Source organism: Pundamilia nyererei, unplaced genomic scaffold (genome assembly GCF_000239375.1).
Source record: "Pundamilia nyererei isolate P.nyererei 1_Seehausen unplaced genomic scaffold, PunNye1.0 scaffold00081, whole genome shotgun sequence".
Classification (NCBI taxonomy): domain Eukaryota; kingdom Metazoa; phylum Chordata; class Actinopteri; order Cichliformes; family Cichlidae; genus Pundamilia; species Pundamilia nyererei.
In genome coordinates, this window is record NW_005187482.1 from 316,063 (window position 1) to 335,634 (window position 19,572).

Below are 19,572 nucleotides of genomic sequence, written 5' to 3' on the forward strand. Positions count from 1 at the left end.
ATAAATGCGAAACGACATACAAGCGTTCCTCCCAGCTGTTTTGCTTCAGTGACTGCAGATTCAAGCCCCATGTTAAGCCACACTCTCCCAACCATTAATAATACACAGTGTATGTCTGTACGGCTAAATATAGATAGAGAATCGCTTAGATGGAGATAACGTCGTCTGGACTGACTGCTTTAATGAAGCGAGTAGTTTCAGCAGCTTTGGTTCCAATTAACTTAAATGCAAAAGTATATGAATATCAGTAGATATACATTTGGTTTAAAACAAATATATTTAACTTGGAGTTTTCCATGGAGTGAAAAACACTAACAATTTGAATCAACGACGATTTTGATGATTTTAAACGCGACACCTTAGGCTAATTAGCTGCTAGCTAACGTTTCCGTGCCCTTCTGCTTCAGTCACCTTGCTTACAGCTTTTAAGCACGTGTCAAGTAGACAACAACCACTTTTCAGCATCATGTTAGGCAACAGGTCTGTCAGCACTGCTGTAAACTGCTTAAATATGTCCTCTTAACGCCAATAAAACGAAACGGAACGTTTTCATTCAATAGTTATCAGGCTAGCCAACGACTGCCATGCGAGCCCAGTACAGCAGTAGTTAGCAACTGAGATAACATCAGGCTTTGCGCACATACTGGTATGCTTACCTTATTCTTGCGAAACTGGTCCATAACATAGTTGTAAGCTAGTGACTTTTTGTAACTCGGTCCCTGAATTGCACGCAGTTCTTTCAGGATTCCACGACACACTCGCAGCGGCGATGACAGCGCTGCCATCTTTGACCTGTGTTGTGATTGTAGCGGAGTGGAGCCAGGCATGCTAAATCACACACCGCACAGTCGATCTGTTACATATCGACCACAAGGCGGCGATATAGTTACACCTAAGTCCTCCTAAGTTGACTGCGTGGTCGTTTCCTCCTTGCCACTGGTTGTTACCCTGCAACAGCTTAAGGTAACTTGGACTGAATTTAAAACACGCACGTTGGTAATGTCGCCTTGCTATGAGAAAATACATATGTAGGTATGGAGAGACGAGCTTATGTCCGGCACTGCTCGGTGTTTTCTTTATGAACCTTGGAGGATAAACACAACTTTAGCTCTTTATTGTCACACTGTGTACAATAGTATAACGAAATTGTCCCACATCGGTGCTTTAAGAAAAAGCAAGCATTAATCATAATAAATAACAGAAATGAGATATACAGCATATGCACAGATAACAAAAGAGACCAGGTCAGGTATCTGCATATAGGGCTATTGCTCTGTTGTATATAGTGAAAACATAGAGTTCACTGTGTTTTATTGTATTTCCACAGATACCTGAAACTCTGTAAATGGTCATCACAGATCTGATCTTGACATGTCCATCTCAGTCTGGCCTATTGACAGAAAAACCTCTGCCACATTTTGAACCTGTTTCACATGCATTCCACCTCCAGCTTCATTGGAAGGTAATTATTCACCTATAATTTGGTAATATGGACCAGAAGGCTTTTGATGTTTTTGTCCACCATCGGTTTATAACGGTGCTTCATCACGCAGGAATCCTTTCAGAGAAAAGCAAATTTGATCTGTAAGACTGAGCACTGAACTGTTCTGTAAGTGGATTACAGTAATGCCGTGCCGTTGGGAGGCACGCTGCAAAACTGAGGCAGAGAACGTGTCCTCACAGGTTCTGACATCAAAGGTTTGGATGACCTGAAGTCAGGTCACGGGTGCTGCACGTTCCCATGGCGCTCCCAGTGCTTCCAGTTTACTTGCTCGTGTATTGATGATTGACTCTAGGGGGAGCCAGTCTCTTATCAGTTTCACACACCGGTTTGGTTCCTCGACATTTGTTGGAAGGCACCCCCTCTCCTCCTCCTCCACCTCCTCATGTCTCTCTCCCCCCTCTCTCTCTCTCACTCTCACACTCTTTCAATGAATACTAATGCAGTGAGTGGGCCCACCTCCCATCCTCCCATCTTTTTCGCAGGAATGGGCGGGAGAGGGGAGACAGAGCAATTCCAGCTCAGTATTCTTCCTCATGAGGTAGGCAGTGCTTGACTAGCAGCAACCCCAATGCCTTTTTTCCTCCCGCTGAGCAATATTGGTGATACTGTGCGTTGCCACTGCAACAATGTCTAACCTGTGTGAGTGGCGTGTGATTTCTGACCAGAGTTGAGAGAAAGAAGGACGTCTGTGCCTGCTGCTTTTTTTCTTTTTCTATTACCCCCTCCTTTTTTTTGTCATCTGGATGGGAAGTCTTTTTTGGGAGGAGAGAAAGAAGAAAGCAGAAGGCAGCCGGGGAAGGGGAACAACTGGCAACAGCCAATCCCCCCTTCCACAAACAGACTGGAGACAACGGAGGCCACTGGAGTATTTGCTTTTATCTTTCGTTTTTTGTTCTTTTTTTTCCTCATCGCGCTGCTGGGAGGTGCTTTGCCTTTCCATTTGCTCGCTCTCTCGGTCCTCTGTCTTCTTATCTATTTCGCCATTTACCTGGTCAACAATTTCTTCTGTTTATGAGCGAGACAAGGAGGGAGAGAGAGGCAGAGGGACAGAGAAAAAGAGGACGGGGATTTTTTTTTTTTGGCCCCTTTTATCCTCTTTTTTTCCCCCCTCCTCCCCTTCATTCATTCTTTCCTGCTTTCCTCTCCATTCGTATCACTTCCAGCCTTTCTATCCCTGTGCAGCCCACGCTCTCTCCTTCCTCAACCTCCCCCCTTTTTCCTCCTCCCCCCAACCCCACCACTCCAGTCACTGTCCACCCGTAACTTTGGCTACTTTTTGACTCCACCTGTTCTTTTTTTAAATTTTTTTATTTCTTCGCTTTAAACAGCTCCAGTAGAGTCATTTTAATTGGCTTGCTTGTATTTTCTATTTATGCCTTTTTCACTTTTGTACCTTTTTCCTATTTTCCCCCCTTCTCTTTTTTCCTCCCACCATCCTATGCATCTTTTTTGGCCGATTCTTAATTCTAACCATAGGTAGGTCTACTTAGTGTTTAGTGTCTGTCTCAAAGTCTTTTGTTCCCTTTTTCCTTCCGTGTGTGCGAGGTGTTTTGTGTATGGGTGCACACCTGACATGCACACACATGCACGCACGTACACACACACGCTCGCTGGCCTCCGATCTAGCTTGGGCACGGCTCCCCTCCCATCCAGCTCTCAGCTGATTCTTGCCTCATGCCATGTCCTCTCTACGTCACCCCTCCACCCTACCCACCCACCCCCACCTCACTTCCATCTGTGTTTTCAGACCTGTTTTTTTTTTTGTGTGTGCGAGTGTGTTCTTCTCAATCAGGACCACAGTGACTCATCAAGCAAGCACCTTCTCCGGTCGTCATCACGGACACGCGTCCTGATCGTCTTGTCATTTTCATGTTGTTGCACAAAAAGTCTGTTCTTCCATTAAAACATCTGAAGTGCCCCCCCCCCCCCTCCCCTTTTTAATCCACACACACGTACACAACGTCCTTCCTCACACCCTCACGTGATTATTCATTTATTAATTTTTTTAGCAGTCGTGCACATTGACAGACACCCAAACTCCACATCTGTTCATTAGAGGAAATGCCCGCTGGCAAACCAAGTTTTTGCTGGCTTCATGTGTATCAGGTGAAGGTCAAACTGAGCAAAAGGTCCGATTCAAGAGCGGCAGACGCACTGTTTGTGTCAAAGTACAATTCAAAGTCCATTCTGTCGGGGTGTCATCTGTGCTTATCTGTGCTCTGCCTCCTTTTTTTTTGCTGCCCTCTTTTCCTCTCTCTCCTCCCTCTCTCTCTCTCTCTGTCTCATATCTTTCTGAACTGACTCTCATTTCTGCAGACAGACACACACAAGCACTCAAAGAGAATGGACTAAAAAAACAAAAAGCCTGGCTTTATCATCCAGAGGACTTTTTTCCCTTTTTTTTCTCCGCCATAATTTTCACTTTTTTCCACTCACCTGGCTTCATTCACCTCTCCGTACATCCTTTTTCCCCCCCTCTCCATCACCCCCACCCTCTCTGACTCCATCCACTTATTTATTCGTACGTTGTTCTGTTGTTGCTGTTTTTTCATTTGCCGTGTAAAGAAAAATAAGATGTATATACATATATATATGTATTCATGTCCTGCCACTCACACCTCATTGCTTGCATCAGACTTGCTAGATATTTTGCATTGGGACTGTTTTGACTGTTCACATTTACTGAAATAGAAAAGGCAGATTTTCCAGAAGTGATTTCCCCCCCAAAAAATAATAACAGAAGATACAAGGCTTTATTGCACTACGCTACGAATAATTTGCGTGTGTGCCTGTGTGTGCTGTGCAAGCTACAGAGAGAGAGGCACAGAAATAGACAGATGCATAGCAAAGTAAAGAAAATCACATAACTCATTTCTTTGTCCATCTTCTTCTTCCTTTTTTTGTTTGGTATTTCCATTTTTTGTGCTGAAGGAGATTTAATCTCGCTCCTGTTCATTACACGAAGATGATGGGAAGTAGGACTTTCGAGCAACCACGATAAAGGCGTTCTGGATATAGATGTTTTCCTGTGGAATTACCCTTTAAATCCTGGATTAGATTCCAAACGACTAAAACAAAATAATTAACAATTATCCAAAAAAACCCAAAAAAACAATACAAACAAAAAAACTGGTCTAAATTCTGGACTTTTTTTTTTTACCTTTTTCTCTCTTTTTTTTAAATGGACTGAAGCTGATTTCAATATTTCTTTTTGAACTATTGAATCCTAATGGGATTTCACTATCGCGGATTAAAGACTCAAGCGACGTCTTTGTCAATTAGCTGATGTAATAGCCTTGATTCTCACAATTTCTCCATCCTTCCAAATCGCATTTAACATTTCTCAGTGTTAAGGGTTAAATAGGTGAGTACGGACCCTTGAATCCACCCATGCTCTTGCCTTTGCATGTCTTGGATGATTATGAATGGATGTAGATATTCATATATATATATATATATGTATATATATTTTTTTGTGAGTGACCCACTGTTTTGCGTGTGTGTGTGTGTGAGGGTGTGCAGACTCGTCCGGGATGTGTATGTACAGTAATAAGGGTGAGGTAGAATTTAAAAGGATACAGGCGGATTACCAGAGCTCAGTCATTTTCCTCACACTTCACCACCGTTTATCCTTTGTAGTATTTTCCCCTTTTCCAGTTAAAGTCTGGTTAAAAAAAAAAAATCTCATGTAAAATATAAATCCCCTTGATGCAGAGTGTGGGATGATGTAAAAACAACAAAAAGAAAAACTTTACATGCTGAAATAACATCCCATCTTTCACCTTGGGTTTTGCACCTCCACTCTTCTTTCTGCTCTACCAAATCTGTTCAGTGCTGCTCCACACTCTTCTTTAAAACAGCGTGCGTTAGTGTGAGAGGAATATATACGTAGATCAATAAAGTAATCTACCTGAAGAGATGGACTGCGCTGTGCTTTTCTTGGTGAATTTTTTAAAATTTTATCTTCTGTTACTCCAATAAAATGTCTTGTGGTGGGAGAATGACTAAATCTTATCTTGCGGTTGACAGTGGCCGGAATAAAATTTGACTGTATGTCTGCAGCAAAATGCACTTTCACATCGACTCTCTCCCTCACACACACACACACACACACACACACACACACACACACACACACACACACACACACACACACACACACACACACCTGGGATCTGCTCTCACAACCCAGGACGATTACCTATTCTGCTTGGTGCTGAAACACATGTGACCTCAGTAGCCGAGCTACAGATGGGCACTTAAGCTCAGGTAGTCTGTCAAAGCTGTCACAGCCACCACGCTGCAAAATGGACGTCTCTAGCGCGAGCTCTGCCTCTGACAAGTGGCTCGCTGCTGTCGTTGCTTTTGCTGTAATATACCCCGAAACAGTGTTTAGAAACAGGTAGAAGCACACTTTCAGACGCACTGGTGTTGACCCGGCAGTGTGTGGTTCAGGAAGGCAGTGATGTGAATGTTGTGTACGGTGGTCAAAAACAGCTGATTTGAGCTGTGATTTTGAGAGGGAACGCAGACGTCTACGAGCACAGCTGGATGGTGGATTGAGCAATTGCTTGGAGCACGTTTACAGCTGAGCATCCTTTCTATTTAAATATGGAGAACTGCTCTTTTTTTCTCCGGATCATTTTCTTACTTTTACGATAGACGTATGCTGTTCCTTCAAATTGTTAGATTATGGTTTAAACCTTATTTCTCTTCTGCTCTGCAGTGTATTTTATCCATCTAGATTGTTTTAGGGGGCATTGGAGGAGGAGGCTTTCTTCTGTGTAGTGATAATGCTTGATGGATGTTGACAGCGGAAAGAAAATAGGTCCTACATGAAAGTAACTGAAACCTGCTTTGTTTCCTTCGAGTAGCCAGGTCATGATTAATGTTTAGTCTTTTTAATGTAATTTTTGCAAACTAGCCTCATTATGTTCAAGAGATGGAAAAAAATCTTACACCAAAACAATGGAGATGAATAAGTAGCATTAAAGGGCAGATGAAAAAGGCATGCATTAGATTTCGAGGTGACTTGTCCCTTTTAAGGTTCTCTCCTCGTTCATTGTCACCTATTTCGCTCGTTACCTGAACAGGTGTGTCTTAATGGTTGGTGGCTCTAGGACATTTTTCATGCATCCTGTCAAATTTTTGGTGTCTGAAACTGTGCGATGCCACAGGATCTATGTGGGGAAAAAAAGTCTGCAGAACATCTTGAATCAGAGCTTAAGAGATTTCACAGGCAGCGTGTTTGCAGTCATCATTTATAAACAGGCCAGGAGAGGAGACAGCAGGGGCTAAGGAGATTCATAATCCTATCCTCTCTTCCCACTGATTCTCTCTCTCTCTCTCTCTCTCTCCCCCATGTGCTTGCTTAATGAGACAACAATGCAACTCCTGCGTCTGGCTCCGAGCGCCGCATCTGCCTCAACGAAGCCAGCAATAACAGCGTTTAGATACGTTACAATCCAGCTAACTTCCGCATGCATGCCATCTAGGGATTTACAGCATCACGGGGCACCGCTTGCATGTTACCCTGTGCTTCAGAAGTCAGAACCTAAAAATATGCAGAGATGATTTTTGATTTTTGAGTTACAAGCTAAAAAATAATAATAAAAATCTTGGATTCACACGAGTGTGATTCTGCAATACGGCACCTCACCTCATCCATCTTCTGGGTATAAATGAGGGAATCAGTCTGCGGAGCTCCATCTAAAGCTCGTAACACTCTGCGGCGCGTGCGTCTGAATCCCGAGAGCGAGCGGGAAGACTATGTGGGACGACTTAAAAAGCACATCTCAATTTTATTGGCAGTATATTCACTTCAAGGGAGCGGAATATGGGTCATGATCTGATATAAAAAGGCTACTCAATAATTCATCCTCTGATTAAGAGGACTTGTATCGACACAGACGCCGTCCAACGAGAAGGAGAGTGTGTACACAAAGTACACGGAAGAGCATTTAGGCGACTTTGTAGGATTAGTATAAGCTCAGAAACAAGCTATAGTAGAATAAAAAAAAGCCAGAGAGGTTCATGTGTACACCTTCTTTGATGTCTTAATCTCCTATACGTTCTTGCCTTCTGTGGCACGCAGGTGCGCATGCGATGAGTGTGCTTTAACGGCGAGCGTACATGGCGTCAGAGTTTGTGCGAGGCCCATCAATCTATTAAATATGAAAAGTACAATCTGTTACCCCGCAGAGACTGGTTCATTATTCATCAACATATTTCAATTAATCATTTATTTACCTAAAGTATGGTTCGCCCCCCCAACACACACACACACATATGCAATTTGGACACTCATATGGACTCCTGATGTATGAGTTATGTATAAGAGGATTAACAGAAGCTGTTTCTTATTCCTGCGATGCTGCACATACTGTAGTTTGAGGGTGTTGTTAGGGATGTAGGAGAAGACATTTTTTTGTACTGCAGTGCATTTGGAGGAAATGTGTTATTTAAAATATTAGGCTTGGCTTCCTCTCGGATCAGAGAGCAAACACGCACACGCTTTGCTCAAGATGAGCTGTGAGATGCATTCAAACAGGTTTTCATTCAAAGCTGAGAGTTATGTCCAGATGTGCACATGAGCACGGCAGCTCTTGCATTTTAAGTTCCCATCATTTAATCGGGTTTATTGATTCTAAGGGGAGCGGGTCAGAGGTCGACCAGGCGTAGCAAGGCTTTATTAGAGTCTAACTGACTGTGACCTGCTTCTAACCCGCTGTCCTCCCTTTTCCCCTCTGCAATAACAGACTGGCGGTTGTCGGGAAGACGAGCGACTCCAAACGTCTTTCCAGAGGAACAGAAGTGAAGCTGCTCCTGTGGAGTACAATTACCTCGAAATTGCTGCTTTACCCCCTTGACCCGACGAGGATTTTACCTAAAACCGCTGTGAGTTCCCGGTGCCAGCTCCTTGTCACACAGTCACCGCTGAAGGGATTAGGATGCGGAGGGGGGGCGGAGATAAATGCTCAGCATCGGCGCCTTGATTTTTAATCTTACCCTTCCATTCACGAACATCTGTATTTACTTCGGCAAACCCCACACACCTAATGAGGTGTCCTGGTAGAGAGTAAAACACATTTGTTTGATTAAGTGCAATTGGTTTAGCCAAAGACAAACCTGCTGGTAGAATGACACCTGAAAATAATGAAGGGCTACTTTATTGTCCGGTTGTGAGTTAATTAAACTCGTCTTTCTGTTAACCGGCTAATGACTTTGTCATGTGGTATCAATCCAGGTGATTAGTTATGTCAATCACAGGGAGAAATTCTTTTCCTTTAACGTGGAGCGCTGTTTATCCGTCTAGATTGTTGTCCTTTTCTGGAATTAAATGGCACTCACCTCATGTTTGCCACGCAAATAAAAACTTTATGCAGCTTTTTCAGAAATCACAAAATCCACAAACCTGGACGTGAGCGGTTTCATGTGGGGACTATATTCTTTCCAGCCAGCACACCTGCCAAACATCACTGTGCAGGAGGAAGTGCGCTTCTACCTGTGAGTAGAAGCTCCTGCTTGTGACAGCAGGACAGGATGTAAACATTAATAGTGTGTCCCCCCCCTCAGCTGAGCCGTGATGTCAGCTAGCTGCACTCCTCCGTCGGTTGGCAGATGTAGATGCGGACACTAGAATGCAAAGAAAGTTCCTACGTGAAACTGTTCACAACAAGATCTGGGGATTTCTGTTTTTCTGGACAGAGGACAGTACGCTCAGGAGAAGGCAAACATGGTATCTACAGAACAGAGCAGCTCACACCAAAACCATCTAGATGGATAAATGATATTGTAGCACTACTGTAAAAAGATGTAAACTTGATTTTGGGGTGAAAGTTGTTTTTAATGCTGTGTTTATTTGTCCACAAGAAAAGCTTTCGGTGCCCCTCAGATCTGATTCAGTTTAATGTAATTGTGTAATTTTTCCACAGGGATAACATTTGTAATCATTTCCTGTCACTTCCCGCTCTATTCCAATTTTTCGACCGCTCTGCATCATCACGGCCTATTATGAGAGGCAAAATCACGGGAAACCCTTGAGGGGGAGACTGTCATCACCCTCAGGGACAAGTTGTGATAACCCAGAATGCAGCACTGTTTATGTACAGTCAGGAAAAAGAGCTCAAAATTAGTTTTTTAACAGCAGCCACTCACATTCAATAATCATATTGTCTTTTCTCTCATGTTGACTTTAGTTCGGCCTCCCTCAGTCTGAGGCTATGAGAGGGAGAGAGGAGTCCCAGGCCGCACCATCATGCTACTTCTGAGACGCTGGGATGAGACTTTGGCTGGCAAAACACAAAGTAAGACAATATTGATGCATGGGGCCTCTTTACAGGTGGAGCTCTTCTTAGTTTTCTCGTGTTGTCCCCGTAGAGAACCGCTGAAACAAACCATCTTATCTCGGCTGTGTGTGCCTCTCCTAACGCTCAATGATGGATGTTCTTAAACTTCTGTAGTGTGTGTTTTTTTATTGCTTCGTATCTTATGCCAGGTTTGCTTGCGGGTCAGGATAATGGTTCAAGGTGGAGCTTGCAGATGAATGGTTTAATCCTTGGTTTTTAGCACAGTGTGCACTTTGATCAATGGCACGCATCAGCACGTGGTCGTTCAACCCGACCCCGCCCACCTCGATCGACTATCGGCCTCGTTTACACTCCACAGGCATTGATCAGGCAATTAAAGGTTTTGTTAAATTCATTTTTTTGGTTTTTGTCGTTTGTGTGTGTGTCAGCTGTTCTCATGTTTTCACGCGCTGCATGTTTGTGGACGACAGAGAGAAAGATGAAAGAAGACGTCGTTCCCACTCTCACCCAGGACCAGATTACACAGAGCAAATGTTTTTACCACCAGGGGCAATGAGAGGTCATCATCATATCAGTAGATTTCAACATTTTCTCATCCATTACTCCTCAGTAACTTTTTTCTTCTCTATTTCTTTTTCGTCTCTCTCATCTCATGCACTGTTAATCAGCGGTGACGTTAGGAGACTGAGCCTTGGTGCAAATTTAGTCTCCTCTTTTTGTGGTGGGATGGAGTGTGTGGACTGTGTGAGCACACTACAAACAGCACCATTACACAGGCACTCCTCTACACCTTTAACCTGCTGCCTTTTAGCCAGCAGCAGAGCAACGGCGTGGCTTTGTAACGAAGAGCTTTAGCTTTAGCCTCGGCCCTTCAAGCATCAAGTCGCTTATCTGCTTCGGCTAATGCCACACAGATATATTAACAGCGATGATGCATCTAATTAACAACAACGCCCCGCTGTTTCTGATTTAAAAAAAAAATAGCATTCACACGTACACTGGCAGATTATTAGTCTGCTGGGCTTATTATTCGAGCGTGCTTCCTGCTCTTACATAAACTGTTTAGAAAAAAAGGCTCTGGCTGGAATAATGGCCTAAATGAGGACATATTAGAATAATAATGTCTCATGAGTTTTTTAAAAGCTTTATCTCCAACCTTTGTGTACTTAACCTAAATGGGATTCTGGCCCCTCGTTATATCGGCGCCGTTCAGCGCCGCTAATTAAGTGCTGCATAGCTTTTCAATCATTTTTTCAGTCAAATCCATTTAACAAGAGACTTTTTATTTAGACTCAAAGAGCCCACGTCACCAGTCTTAAATGAAAGCCGCAGTCTTTGACGTGTTAAATGCAATTTGAACATTTTTAGGGTCAGCCTTCTTCTCTCTCTGCTAATGTACGGAGTGCAGTAAAAGGTAGATTTCGGCATTGAGGTGTAACAGTAAGATAAACGTTGTCTTTCTCCTGTAATCCTGGTATTACAGTCTTTTGCTGAACAGGCCATTATTGCGATCACCTTATTTTTACTGATATAATTTTTTTTCAACCTCTCTCTGTGTCTTTTCTAAATTGGAAGAAATTCAAGAGTCAGGAAGCTTCTGATAAAGAGAAGCTCTCATAATAAGAGACAATAGGAGGAAGAGAAGAGGGGAAGTGTTTTGGTAGTTGTTTCTGGGGATGTGGAGTAGAAGGTAGAAAAGAGCGCAGCTTTTTTTATTTTTTTGCGCCTGTGCCGCTGTCTATTTTGTTTTTTCACCTCGTGTGAAATTACACAGCAGTGCGTGTGGGCATCTCATTGCATCAACAGCTCGCACTGGCACGTTTCTCTTTGTAATGAATGCCGGTCACATTGTTAGTTTAAAGCGTCACTGATGCTCAGTCCGCTTGCAGTCGAGTAAACTTGGAAGCTACAGAAACTCAGTCATGCAGGATAAATGTCTCAGGTGTTTAGCTGTCTCAGAGTAATGCGATGCTACATATATTAGCATTAATTAAAATTTGACCGCAAGATCACATACATGCTTGACCTTAAAACACGGCAAAGATCCATGCGGTGGAATCGATTGCTTTGAGAACCAGCAGATCAATGCGGCTTCACTCATCCTTGTCTCCAGCGGTGGAGCGGTAGCATAAGTCACCTGGAAAACGGCCTGCGGATCCAGTCATTAGCTGCTGCACATCCAACATTTGCTTTGGTGGCATCTGTTATTTTCTGGCACGTCCTCAGATGCTGCTGTGGGGAGGCTTCAGGTGCTGTCAGTGTTTGTGCTCCAATTTTTTGGACTGAACAAGTGCTGAAACTGTTAGTCGATGTTCAAGATTTGAATCTGTGACAAATGATTAATTGTTTACATGGTTTTCAGTGTCAACATATAGCACAGCTGCTTTTTCTGTTTTAAATGCCTGCAAATTAAGTAATTCAGGCTGCTAAGTGTAAAAAAGCTAACAATCTGATGATGTCGTCCTGTGATTTGTGTGGGCATGGGCAGATTCCTGATTTTTATAGACTAAAATAAAAGTCTATCCTACTTGAAATGGCTCAGGTGATTTGGCTATGACTCCCAGCTAATTCAGGCCAAATCAGTAGGATTGACATTGTTTTCATGCTCCTTCATTTATTTTCTTTAATGTCATCCAGTGTGTTAATTCATTATTTTGTACTTGTTAGAGTTTGTTTCCTTTAAAGAAAGCAGGGAACATAAAAGACTGTACATAGAAGATGAATGGAAATGTGACCAGAACCTTACAATAGCTTTTGATACCAAAATTCTGAAAATGTGACAATGTTTTGTTTTTTTTGTTTTTTTTTTAATTGTAGTTTTGTAAGTAGCATCTTGCTTACCTGAAATATAAATTAGCTTTTTTTTAGCTAGCTAAAATTGCTTTGGCTAAAATGTTTGCAATGGTTAGCACTTTATACATGCTTAAGCTAATTTAAATTAAGGCTACTTGGAAATATCCTAACATTTCAGTCTGTGTCCTGTTAACAGAATAAAATGTTGACATTTCAAAGAATGGTCTTCCATTACCATGTTAGTGATTTAAAATGACTTTTCTGGTTTCTTTGGCAAAGCAAACCTGTTTAGCACAACAGTACAAGCCAAAAGCTACATGCTAAAGAAGCAGAAAATACTTTTTAGCACAAAAGTTTATGCCTAAGCACATAGGATACAAATTGTGTAATTCTCCTGGTGTTAATACTGACTAGGCTACTAAATTTCTGGTCCATTCGTTTGTTGACTACCGTTTTAAAGGTCCAAGTAATGCTAATGCTAGCTAGCTAGTATGGTTAGCAAGGTCATTCCTACATAATTTGGCTAGTAAAAAAAAAAGAGGCTTAAAACAAAAGTGACACCTTAGTGTGTTTTAAGTATAAATAGTGAACAAGACAGTGAGGGCCACATTTACTAAATGCTGAAAAATAGTGTGTCAGCACAATCCCCAAATAGCGCTCATAGGTGTGGTTAGTGTTATGAGTGGTTTACAAAAGTGTGTTGTTTTGTAAACACAGGTGCAGGCAGATCATTTTGATATCAAACAATTCACTGTCTTTTTCCCTAAATTTTACAATTGTCTGTGAATATTTGTATTAATATTAATATTATGCTGTAATCCTGTCTTTCCTGCTGCCCACATGTGCAAATGTGTCCACGTTTCCTCAAGTTTTAACTGTAAGCTTGAACAGGTATGTGACCAGCGCTCTATAAGAGCAGCTGTGCGCTCCGTTTTCAGCTGACTTGTTGTTTCACCTAGAGGTTGTGTTGTAGGAGCGTGTGACTTATTTGTTTCGGCGTGTGAATGCCACAGGTCAGCATCTTTATGCAGCCACGATAGACAGGAAGCGCTTGTGCTCGTGCTTTGAGGAGTGACATGTGGGTGTTGCAGCTGAAAGATGAAACGCACAATCATTTGTATGCTGCAGATTGACAGACCAGTGAGACAGGGAAATTCATATATTTCCGGGGTTTAAAATGAAAGGGGAAAAAAACCTGTTTCCTCTTAGAACATGTAATGACTGAATCTGGGTTTTACATGACATTATCCAACTTGGTGTCATCCCTGATTTAAAGGCAGCCACTAGGATCCTGCTTTAATTTGGAATAATAACACCTATGTCCTAGTGTGTGATTAATCCGATACTAAGAGATCTGATTAATGTGCTGTTGTGCAGGAGCTGCAACTAAGTAACGCTATTTAAACTTCTTTTTCTTTCTCCCAGCTCCACTAAGCACTGTTTTTATTTCCCATTATCAAAGCTGTGCCAGACAATAAATCAGTGTATACCAGAAAAGAGATTACTTCCCCCAATGCAAGAGAAAGTAGTGCCCCCCTGCCATGAGACTGGATGCAGGTGCATCATCATCATCGTCTAAGCTGTGCACAAACACATACACACACACACACACACACATACACACAAAAACCTCTAAAAGCCTGTTTGTGATGTTGCAAAGATGAAATGGTCAAGCACGGGCAGTGACCCTCAACCATACCTGAATGCACTCGCTTCTGCAAGTTGAACCCGAATGCACGGCGCTGTCTCGCAGCCCCGCTGCTGTTGAAATGTCATCGGTAATGCTCACCGCGCTTCAGTGGGCTCACTAAAGCAAAGCAAACTCCACAGCATTTTCTACTCTGCCTCTCGCCTCCGAGGCTCTCAGCCTCAGCCACAAAGCCACCTGCAGCTTTTTTCGCCCTGACTGTGTTTGCCAGAAGGTAATATTAAAAGTTATTGATTGGGTTGTGTTTAAAGAAAAATACCCAGTAGGAGTTTAGCAGAAAAAGACCCGATAGGGAGCTAATGCCTCCCTCAGGGACATCATCCACATACTGTCAAAACCCATGATGTGTGGCAACCAGGATGCAGAGCAAGGGAGGGGGAAGTGTGGAGAGGGGCAATCTGTGTCATATAGAACAACCAGATGCTGTAGTGCTTCCAACCAGGCGCACAGACAAAAGGAAGCATGTGAGAGAGGCGATTGTGATGTGCGCTATTTTACAGAATACAAAGATAATAGTTTTGTCAAAGTCTGGCTGATTAAACTGAATGGACCTGAAGACGGTGCAGCTCTCATGCAGCCATTTAACTCCTTCTGTGTGTTTAGTCGATTGTTCCTGTTTGCATCTCACATCGATTTGTGAAAGCCGGGACCAGAGTTTCAGAGCTACTGATAACGATGTAAGTGTCCATGTAGGATTGTTGAGTTGTAAAAAACGTGGCCAGTATTTCTTTGCACAAGAGAGCCGATTGATTAATTGCCGATCATGCCACAGAGAAGGCAGTGCAAAAAAAAATACAAGTTGATCTATAGAAATTTTTCAGTTGCACTCTCATTTGATCTAAATATCCATTTAAACATGTTGCATGTTCAATATTGCTAAAAGGCACTGTCACACAGCTTGGTGTTTAATTGGATTGAACTGTTTGTCATCTAATCACTGCATTTGGAGGTTGTTAGGCTTTTTTAATTTGTAGCAATAAATAAAACACAAATACAGCACAAAATTATTTTGTTTCCAGGTTTGTGACAAAAGGTCTATAGTTAAAGTGTTTGCAAACCGTAACAAACTGTTGGATTTGGCTGATTGAGAGCTGTTACTTGAAACGATACAGACTTCTTTCAAGAAGGAAATCCAACATAAAGTTTGGCTGTTCTCAGCTGGGTCTTAAACAAGTAGAAACAAAGGGGGTTAAAAGGAAAGTTGTAAAGGGTAGTTGGAAGATGTCAGAGCACCAGTGTAAATGAACTGTCGAAAATGCACAAAAAACAAATGTGCAGCACAGGAGCCAGTGTTTGTGACAGAACTGCAAGAAATGGACTTAATGAAGAGGGATTTACATAAAGACAAGCCAAACAAAAACCAGCACTCACACCTACACAAGAGAACACAGTGGGATAAAGAGACGCGTTACTGCGCTGTGGATGACTGGATAAAAGTGATGTTTAGTAATAAATCACAGGTCTGAGCTGGCACTGGAGTTATGGTCCAATGCTGGGGTTGAATGTCAGGAAAAGGACCAGGAGAGATTTCAGTCATTATCTCACCAGTAAATGCAAAGGTGTACAAACAAATTTTGGACATTTTGACCCCCTGAATTATTTTATCTATGGAGACCAATACTGTTTTTTAGTATTTGTGATTTGAAGTTGGGGCCTTTAAAGGTAACGTGTGTAAAATCTCAAAACTAGATACAGTATCAGTTTTTTGCAAACTGCAGTCATATGAATTCTGTTTCCTTATCTCTCTCAATTCAAATGTGCAATTGTAGCTACGGTAAGGCAAACAAATCGGACTGCCTTCCATCTGTAGTGAGTAAATGGTAAAGTGTAGCCTGTCAGTCTGCTGTTTACCTCAGCTGTAATATGTTTGTGTCTATTTACTCTGGATAGGGATAGAGAACTTTTTGAAAGGAGTCCGATAAAAGTTGATAAATCAGTGACGCTCACATCTGTCAGATGACAGAAGCTGAGGTGAGTTGTTGAGAAAATCCTGAAGTTTTCTGTCGGTAAGCGCTGCTGTTTTTGCTGCTGTTAGCCTCTGTTAGCTGCTCTTAGCCAGTGTTCTTTAAAGTGGATCTAATATTGTTGGAGTGAATAAACTACGTGCCATAACCTCAAAGCGTGGTTACCTCTGGGTTTAAAATAAGAGTGTGAAACCGTTAAAGATGATCAGAGAGGCTGACTGCTGTTATAAATTCTCTGTAGCTGTGCTATATACACAAGAGCATGGCCATCAAATCAAATCAAAGTTTATTTCTGTAGCACATTTTAAAAGACTAGTGTACATCAAAGTGCTTCACAATAATACTGCAAAGCGGGCAGAACAAGAAACAAATAGTACAATTGCAATTAAAAATTACAATTACATGGTGTAGTGCAGGCCGACTGAAAGTCAAACTAATTCGCTTCAAAAGCTAAGTTTTTGAGCTAAGTTTAAGTACGATTTGAATGATTGAATAGATTCCAAGAAATTATTCCAGAGTCTATAAGTGGCAATAGCATAGGAACGGTCACCTCTGGCTTTTAAACGAGATCTCGGTTGCATTAGGAGCAGTTGCCTGGAGGATCTTAGTGCTCTTTTTGGGTTATACAGGTCAAGGAGATCAGTTAAGTAGCTAAGGGCCAAGTTAATTAAAATTTTAGAAGTGAGCAAAAAGATTTTAAAATCAATGCGATATTTGACGGTAAGCCAGTGTAAGTTAGCAAGGACAGGGGTGATGTGATCATGCCTTCTAGTGCCGGTTAGGAGGCGTGCTGCAGCATTATGGACTAATTGCAAGCGCTGAAGGAGGGAGAGTTGGAGGCCCAGGTAAAGAGAATTGCAATAGTCCAATCTAAGTGATGAAGACATGAATAGGGCCATGTGGGGCTTTAGATGTTATTAATAAAATGAATTCTAAATTTCACCCGAAGCCAGTGATGGGAAGCAAGAATAGAGATGATGTCTGATAGCCGACTAGTTTTTGTTAGCAGGCTAGCTGCTCCGGGCTCATTAAAGGATGGATGTATAAACGGATGGACGTCCATGCTGAAGATCTGTAGGTTGTGAGTTAGCACCATTAAGTGTTATGCACAAGAGAGTGACACTTGAGCATAGTGCTAGAAGTCAGTAGACTGTCAAAATTAATTTTAAGGCAAATCCAGATGTTGTTTTAGGGACAGATGTTTTGAAATAAATAAAATCATATTGTGGTCGACCTTGTTCTATTCATGTTCACAGGCAGAATGACAAGTGTGTGTGTGTCTTTTATTTCTAATGCTGTTAGTGATGCATGACAACAGCCTGCCAATTAACTTACCATTAGCAGAGATGGGCTGTTGTTGGGTGATGGGACATTAAGGGAAAGATGAGGGGGCACAGAAAGATCGAAATGACAGCGACTGGTAGAGATGGGTGATGGGGAGGGGACAGGAATATGTTTAGAGGTGTAAGTGGAGGGTGTAAGTGCGTTTGCATGTGTGCGCAGTGTTGATGGGACAGGGTGTAAATAACAGCAGCATTAGAGGTGGATTGGGTGTGAAATTAAACCTCGGCCCAAAAATGTGCCACTTCGAAAGATGAGACAATTAGAACACGCTAGCACAGCCAGACCCTGATGGTACCTCCATTAAAATGTGTACGTGTGAAAGAATACCGGTGAGTAAGTTTAAGATCTTCTACCTAAGATTTTAAAACATGTTCTCTTTCATTACAGATCTATTAAAAACCATTAAAAAAATAGTAGCTGACCAGCAGAAACTTATGTTCCAGATGTATTACATACACATATATATTTAATAGTACTATAAAAATCAGTAGAGGGCAGAGACTCTTTAAAGTGTCTCAGGCCAGGAGATCCATAGAATACATATTAATACTTAAACGACGAACTCAATGCAACATTCAGGCTTCTTTTTTCTTATAGGGCTCTCATACAATGTAACCATGTTTGGGTCTGATATCGGTTACAGATATAGAGGTGGCTTGATGACTGACAGGTTCCCTCCCACATGGGCAAGCACTCTATGTAATTCTACATATTAATGATATGCTTGCTATACCACAAGAAAGTAGCACTTTCTTGCTGCTAAGTGGTGAGTTTGAGTGTGACAGAAGTCTGCTGGAGCTCTAATATCTGTCACGACAGAATTGCTGTCTGACATTATCTGTAACTGCTGCTCAAGTGTCTGACATCTATTATGAAGAAAGGAAACCCTCGGGGTGACCTAAAATAGTTCAGAAACAATCGAGATTTACAGTTCTGCGCATGTGTGCAGAGAGAAGTGAAACGTCTGAAAGGGCAGTCAGTCATTTTGATGGGATTTTATATAGAAAAAAAGGTTATTGTTTTCATTATATAGATTAGTGTGTAGCTGTGTATTCCAACAAATTAATGGGTTCTCGTAATCTTAAAATATTTCCGATAAAAACACATGCGAGTGGTCACCATTTTGTGGAGGAAAGGGACAACGCCACTGGTGTTTTAATAAAACATCATCCTTTTCCTCCTCACTTCAAGCCTCATGTCCAAGAGATCGTGCATAAACATGCGTATTTATTATTGCATATATTATTGCAATGACTGTCAATAGAGATGTGGCCCTGTCTCTGGACAGCTGACAGCTATCTGACTAAATTAGAACAAGCTAGTTACGAGCAAATCCTATACCAGCTAATGTTAGGTTTGTGTCCTAAAAATCATACTTTCCCTCTGATAAACAGCTTGAGTACATTAACACGCGTGAGAGTTTATTTGCTAAGTGTCCAACAATCAACTTTTTTACATCAGCTTCAAACACAGTGTCAATAATGCTAGCTAGCAGCAGCTAAGAGAAGTTAACAGTGGCTAAGTGATGCTAACACCGGCAAAAACAATAGTCTTAGTGACATAAAAGTTCAGGATGTCCTCAACAACTCACTACAGTATTGCTATCATTGGTTGGAAGTGAACTTTTTTGACTCTTTGTGTATTGGACTCCTTTCAGAAAGTTTTACAGCCTCTTAAAGAAGTAAATAAAGATGCACGCTTCTCACCCGCCATTGACTGCTGAGGTAAACAGTGGATTGACAGCCTTCCACAAATAGGAAAAAATTCCTGGGGGGATCCAGTCCAAACAGTAGAGACACATTGCCCAGCTGCAGCTGTTATGGGTTTAAGTCTAAATGTAATGTTTTTGAGCTCTCTTGGGTGACTAAAACATGTTTGTCCTACAGCGGCCACAATCCGGTTGTTCAGTGATGACGCGACGAATCCTACTTCCGGGTCTAAAGTAGTCTG

The 19,572-nt window shown here is 41.9% G+C and overlaps 1 protein-coding gene across 4 annotated transcripts in view; it reads left to right on the forward strand.

The window, feature by feature from the left end:
* Positions 1-705: 705 nt before the first annotated feature.
* grin2ba (glutamate receptor, ionotropic, N-methyl D-aspartate 2B, genome duplicate a) overlaps positions 706-19,572 on the forward strand; it is a 139,613-nt gene continuing 120,746 nt past the window's right edge. Inside the window, exons 1-4 of one of the 4 annotated variants that reach the window (XM_005737969.2) lie at positions 706-963; positions 1,328-1,462; positions 8,263-8,401; positions 9,703-9,810. In XM_005737969.2, coding sequence (XP_005738026.1) covers positions 9,784-9,810 — 27 coding nt within the window. In that variant the 5' untranslated portion in view covers positions 706-963; positions 1,328-1,462; positions 8,263-8,401; positions 9,703-9,783. Of the gene's footprint in view, positions 964-1,327; positions 1,463-2,250; positions 2,370-2,919; positions 2,981-4,685; positions 4,869-8,262; positions 8,402-9,702; positions 9,811-19,572 lie in introns of those variants that run through there. The other 3 variants (XM_005737971.2, XM_005737970.1, XM_005737972.1) reach the window with 3 other exon arrangements.